Source organism: Atta colombica, unplaced genomic scaffold, assembly GCF_001594045.1.
Source record: "Atta colombica isolate Treedump-2 unplaced genomic scaffold, Acol1.0 scaffold32, whole genome shotgun sequence".
In the NCBI taxonomy this organism is placed as follows: Eukaryota; Metazoa; Arthropoda; class Insecta; order Hymenoptera; family Formicidae; genus Atta; species Atta colombica.
The window spans coordinates 1,378,741-1,385,776 of record NW_017259426.1 but is presented as its reverse complement, the minus strand read 5'-3'; the positions used below and the strand labels follow the sequence as shown (position 1 = coordinate 1,385,776).

Genomic DNA, 7,036 nt, shown 5'->3' with positions numbered 1-7,036 from the left:
CGAGATCCTTATTAGGAGCTCAAATCTTCTTGAATATATCGAGCAGTAACAAGGAACAATGAAATAAAATTCGGCATTGATCGTTCAATTCGAAAGAGAAATTATTATATTACGAGAGTAAAGAAAGTTAAGAGGAAAGGCGAATACTTAACTTTCAGTAAGATAAAAGAAAACTTTGATAAGATACGATAAATGACGCGGTGCACATGATGTGAATTACGAGAAATATGTCTCAATCATCACTTGCTCAGTTTATCCGCCAACTTCTGAGGAAGACCGTGAGAACATCTTTCATAGGATAAGACAAAAAAATAAGTCATCCCTAATCTTATTCCTCATACAAGTATCGCACTTCCCGCGCTATTAAAAACAATGCTATAAAATTTCACGTTGCATCTTCTATTTCTACATATATATATCCATTATATATTATCTCTCTATGAGATTCTTAAATGTGTATTTGACTTATTCGTGCATTAACGTTGATGGATATGTAATACATCACGCAGCTTCAGGTCGTGTGCAAAGGAACATATTAAGACTCGTGGACACACGTATGCACCAGCGCTGCTCAACGCTGTGAACGGCGGCCGCGTAGCGGTACATGCGACCGACGGATAGCCGATTTCGCGGCGCGAAAAAGCAAGTAGAAATGTGCACACAGCGGTGGAGAGCGAGAGGGACGGACGAGAGGAAAGGATGACGATAGCGTTGGGTAGGAACGAGAAACGAAGGGAGGGAACGAGATGTCGGACCGAAGCATCGCCGCGAGAGGTCGGTCATGTTCACTAAGTGACGTCACGAAGCTGTGGCGCCGCCTCCGAGGCCAGCGAGCCGGCCGATTGGTTGAGAGAAATGATGGCAGGCGCGCTTGCCAATCGATTGCCTACGGTGCGTAGTACGGAGCGCAGCACATCGGTCGGATATGGTCCCCACTACTGCAAGGTGGAACATGAGAAGAGGGGCGCTCAATGCTGGAAGAAGGGAGACGGCCGCCTTCTCGGCAGGAAGTGAGCTCCTATCCCAAGGTGTGTGGTATGCTTCAGAGTTCAGATAGTTTCGTGCTCTCGTAGAGAGTGGAGGTTCTTTCATTTCTGCATCGGATCGTTCGTTGTAATTGTCCAGCATAGTGGAAGCAGAGAAAGGAGCAATAGGAAATAAAAGCTTGTCATCGCTTTTAGTCGTGCGTGTTATAGTTATAAACCCGTCGCTTCGGATTACCGACAGAAGTGCATACGCGGGTGAAAACCAAAGAATTCTTGAAGAATTCTTGAAGAAGTCTTGAAGACAAAAGACAGTGTCCGTGAACTTAATGAATTACTGGTTTTCGCGTTGATGATTTGTCTTCTCGCATTTCTTGTGTCATACGCGCCGATTAGGAGGTGCCATCGTCCCGTTTCAAAGGAGACCGCCGCTTCAGAGCATTCGCGTTTAGTTGGCGCGTCGTTGCCGCATTGTCGTGACGCGATTCGTCGAGCGTACTGTGGCTCGCAGCCAGTCAGAATAGCTGGCGAATGGCACGGAGTGGTGAGAGACTAGCAGTGAGGGGAAGAAAGTGAGTGTAGTCAGTTCTCGTACAGACATTCTGAACAGCGGATCGCTTTAAGTGTTCCTCTGGATTTTCGAAGAGCATAAGAAGAGAAAAAAAACGAATTAACGTACGCATTGCGAAACAATGTACGGAGAACTATATCGATAATATGTCGATAGCTAGTGATGCTTCTTACCGTGTCCGCATGGAGTTTATCTCGTGAACGATACTCGTAATTAAATTCGAACACTGCGCAAAACGAAGATTTGGTTCGTAGTTGGTGATACGAAGATCATCGTAGCACGGAATGGTCGTTCGAGACTGCCACATCATTCGACCGATACGCTCACGCGATTGTGCGATCGATTGATCACACGCTGGTGACGCTGGAAACGTGCGCGAACGCTTGGCGATTCATTCTTACGGAGTGTCTTAATAGTGATTATTATCAGTGACTTAGAGAATTTGCAATTGACTTTCATGTCATCGCTTCGCGGACGGAGGTGAACTTAAAGAAAAGACCGGTGGTGATTTGGACGGGTTTATCCACCAGTGTGATAGATTGACATTTTCGGCGTGCCCCGTTGATTTTCTTGACGTCGAACGGTATCAGAAAAGGGCAGCAAACTGTACGGGCACAGGCAAGAAGAGATGCACACGATGGAGACGGACATGAAGGGCGGCAGTCTGCATGCTCAGATGCCACCGCATCCACACCAAGGTGTATCGCCGATGGGTCATCATACAGGGATGTCTCCTTATGGATCTTTAGGCTCGATAGTTCATAGCTCTGCACTGTCGGGAAGTCCACCCAGCGCGGGTGGCTTGGGTCTTGGTCTTCAACATCATCACCAAACTTCTCAACATCATTACGCAATGTCAGCTGCCGCCGTTGCCGCCGCGGCCGTACAACAGCAACAACAACAGCAGCAACAGAGCATGCACGCAATGGCGGTCCAGCAGAGCGCTCAGCAACAGCAACATCATGCTCATCAGCAATCGCAACAGCAACAATCGCAATCACAGCAGCATCATCAGGCTAATAATCATAGCAATCCGAATAATCCGAACAACCCCAACAATTCTTCTAACGCTAAGAATAATAACATGGATCGTGTAAAGAGGCCGATGAATGCCTTCATGGTATGGTCGCGTGGGCAACGACGCAAGATGGCTCAAGAAAATCCTAAAATGCACAATTCTGAAATATCGAAACGTCTTGGTGCTGAATGGAAACTTCTCAGTGAAGGAGAAAAGCGTCCGTTTATCGATGAGGCGAAACGGCTGCGCGCTGTTCATATGAAGGAGCATCCTGATTACAAGTATCGGCCGCGCCGCAAGACAAAGACGCTCATAAAGAAAGACAAGTTCCAGCTCGGCGGAGCAGTTGCTGGAGTCGGCGGAATGCTCGGAGTGGATCAACGACAAGTAGGCACCAGCGGAGGACCACAGCAACCGCAATTGCCGCGTGATGTATATCAGATGCCCAATGGATACATGCCCAACGGTTACATGATGCCTGATCCGACAACGTATCAACAACACGTCGCATATAGCAGTCACATGAGTGGCGCCGCAACCGCTGCCTCGACTGTGGCCTACCCCAGGTACGATTCCATGGGACATCACATCGGTGGGAGCAGTCCCAGCCCTATCAACATGAACGGTTATGGCGGATACGGCGGATACGGTGCTACTGTACCTGGCGGATCACCATCACCTTACCATCAGGCTCAAACGGGTTCTCAGATATCCAGTAGTCATAGTCCTAGTGGCAGCAGCATAAAGTCCGAGCCGACGAGCCCGGCGAGTGGTGGCATACACACGCCGACGCCGACGGGCGGCCCAACGACGACGGGCGCGGCTGGTCCTGCCGGCCAGGTCAAGAGAGAATACATGGGGCAACAGCAAGCGAGCCAACAGGCATCGCAAGGCGATCTCCGACAGATGATCTCAATGTATCTGCCACAAGGCATCGAGCAGGGAGTCGCGCAACACGGTGGAAGCGTCTATCCGCCGGGTCCATCACCTGATTCTTTGACGCAGCACCATACCATGCAGCCGATTTCACACATGTAAGTTATTACAAAAGAAGTAGAGAAACAGAAGCTTCTTTTTCACACATAATACTCTCTCTTGCTTATGTTTGCTTGCGAGTAGCTTTTTAGAGTCGCGAAAATGGGATAAACCGTGACGCTCGATATAATTATATCTCGACATCTTATAGTCCTTTAAAATATGCAATAAAGATGAAACTGTATTTTTTTTTTTAGACATATACAGTATTTCTTTCAGAAATTAGACTGCATTTTTTGCTATTATCTACACTTTTCTCAATCAAAATTACATGGAATATCAAATGTCTCTATTATAATATTATTAAGTACGAATGGACTACCGCAATATTATTACTATAAACTAAGCATAATATTTACATTCAAAGGGAAAGAAATGTTTTGGGTCATTGTGAACGGCGAGTTGTAGTGTTCCCGACAGATAATTTGAGTTAGTATATATGTCTCAATCTAATCGATGTCAAGTATGACGAACGTAACGCTGTTTATCCCAGTTTGACGATGATGCACTATTCTTGATTCACTTGAGTTATAATTAACAAAAATCATTGATCTTCGAAAGTTTTTGAAGATCATCGATCGTGAATTTTTGCAACTTAAACATTATTGGAGTCCACAGGAGGTTCGCATTATAAATCGTTTTATATATATATAAAATTTTTCCATTTAATGCATTTTTTCAATTTAATTTCTCATTCAAATAGAAATCTTCGATTCCACATTAAAATTTTTTGCACCTGTTATTTTATTGTTGCTATAAATTTTATAAAAATTATTTCTCTAATATAAATTTTTTTATTATATATTTCTTTAAATAGAATTTTTATAACAAGAATCCCCTGTACTCCATATATAATAATTCATGAGTGTCGCGTTATGAATGCTCTATTTATGAATTATTTCCTTCGTCAAACGAGCGTGCAATATAAATATTATCTATATAATACCTATATAAATATTATCCATCTCTTTTTTCTAATATCTCGTTTTTTCTTATACTTATACGTATTTCATGACGCGATACTCACGTTTTTCTATTGCTAAAGCAAATGGTAATATTGCATATGCTATCGTGACGATGCTTCTGGACCTTCTATCATCACACACCAATTAACTACTAAAACAGTGATCTACGATTCGCTTCTTACATCTGAAATTTGCGACCAGTTGCTTATTCGCGCACGATTATTACTATTTCAAGAGTTAGCAAGGTGGAACTCGCAAGATATCATTACTCTAGAAAATTATAGACCGGCGTGTCGAGTCGGCAGGAAAGAAAGAATAAACATCGTCGATTTATCTCGTACCAAGGTGCAAAAATCTTACACATTTGATAAAATATTATCAATACGAATTTTACTAGAATAAGTAAACATTTGAATAACTCGCTAAGGCGAATAAAATAAAATTTATCTGTATTTAAGTATGCATGTAAAATCTTATACATCTAATCTTTCTTAGCTGGAATATTTATCGAAATGTGATTCATATTTATTTATTTGTATTCTTTATGCAAACGTTTAAATAAATGAGTTTTAATTGTTATCCTTTGAACACCTCTTATGTAGGACTTGCTCGTACAATTAAAAAAAAATCTTTTGTCTATTAATAAATAGAATCATATATTTAAAATTTATAAGAGTTTATAAGAAGTTTATAGTGGATTTAAACAATTCTATGTTTGCATTTAATCGGAACTTTAAGACTTAATATCTGTTTTCATCAACGTAGATTAACATTAATTCTGTTTTTAGAATTAGAAAAAGAATAAATTAAATCGAGATTAAAATTAATCTACATCGAATTTTTACAGTTTAAGAGTTATTTCTATGTATTGTTATTTCTATGTCTTGATAAATTAAAAATGCTAATGTCTCGTGAAAATTGCAGTTACTTCAAGGCAAGAAGCAACCTAATACTGTTAATCTAATTAGTAGAAATGGTAGTAGAAATTGGTAGAAATCATTAATAGATCCAACATTCTTCGTTTGCTTCGTTTATTTACACATCACATACTCATCATATACATCGAAATCAATTCAATTATATTTTTCCAACTCTCTTTTTTAGACATAAATTATCATTTGATTAAATTTTAATCCTATTTATTAAATATAAAATATAGCTTATACTCAAATGTGATTTTTCGCAAAAATTTTTTAATTATTTTAAATATGCGTATATATATATATATATATATATAAATCATAGTTTTGTAACTATTACATTATTTTATTTCTTTCCATTGATTTTCAATGTTAATTATGCTTATTATTATTTATGCTATTTTTTGTATGTCTATTCTTTATTACGTTATTATGTAGATACATAATAAAAATTTTAAAGCCTAGATATTGAATTATTTTTGACGTAGGGTCCAGAAGCAGAGTTCACGATACCGTATGTTTAATTTGAAACTTATAAATTTAGTTACTTTTATAAATTATTTTTTTTTTTTTATTTCTTTTCAGATCAAGTTTATTGACACTATTATTAGATGATTATAATGAATACTCAAAACTTTAATTTGTAAAAGTAGAAATTTTGCGTTCAATTAATTGGAGAGGACTTAATTAATTGGAGAGAGAAGTAATTTCATTGAAGTATGATATAGGTTGAGTCAAAAAACGAAATTGTTTGGAAAAAATTATTATTTAGAAGAATTATTATAATGTAATATTGGATTAAGTAAAACTAAAAAGTAAAAAACTACGAAGTAATTTCGAAGTATTTTGCGGGCACATGTAATGTAATGTAAAAGTATAAAGTTATTTTTTTACTCAATCCAATATTTAGCAAAATAGTTTTTTCTGAAGTTTTATTTTGGCTTATACGACTTTTTTAAGTTAATTTTTACGTTTTTTAAATAATGATCATGACAATTTCACACCAACTCACACTTAGATACCATTTCACTCTGTCACGATAGAATAATCACGAAAGTTTCGTCTGACTCATCCTATCTCTCTATTGATGAACATGGTGAATTGTTAAAACTAGAAATTTAACAATTCACCGATTTAACATCCTATGACCCAACCTAACAGCATACATGCATGATTCGTAGGAATCTCGTAGCTTAAAGAGAAGCAAACATGGATGGACGGCTGTGCAAATGGGAGCCTCGTAGAAAATAACGACGGGAGAAAAAAAGAAAATCGAAAAAAAAAGAAAAAGCGCGCGAAAGATGGAATGCGAAGTAAAGAGAAACGCATAACTTATAGCGCGAGAGAAAGAGAGAGGGTGGGAGGGTGGGAAGAGGGGAGGAGGGAGAAAGAAAGAGAAAATGGATGCAGGAAGAAAAAAATGACAAAATATAATATTTTAAAACAATTTTTACGGAAAAGACGAATACAGTCTACGAGCATACATAACCATATTTCGCAATATAACTTGATCAATATAGAAAATCTTATCAGAATAAGATTAT

General features: G+C 38.7%; 1 protein-coding gene across 3 annotated transcripts in view; it reads left to right on the top strand.

The window, feature by feature from the left end:
• Nucleotides 1-1,348: 1,348 nt before the first annotated feature.
• Nucleotides 1,349-7,036, top strand: part of LOC108690419 (transcription factor Sox-2-like) — a 110,447-nt gene continuing 104,759 nt past the window's right edge. For 2 of the 3 annotated variants that reach the window (XM_018197706.1, XM_018197705.1), the window contains exon 1: nucleotides 1,349-3,606. In XM_018197706.1, coding sequence (XP_018053195.1) covers nucleotides 2,183-3,606 — 1,424 coding nt within the window. In that variant the 5' untranslated portion in view covers nucleotides 1,349-2,182. Of the gene's footprint in view, nucleotides 3,607-6,673; nucleotides 6,781-7,036 lie in introns of those variants that run through there. The other variant, XM_018197707.1, reaches the window with a different exon arrangement.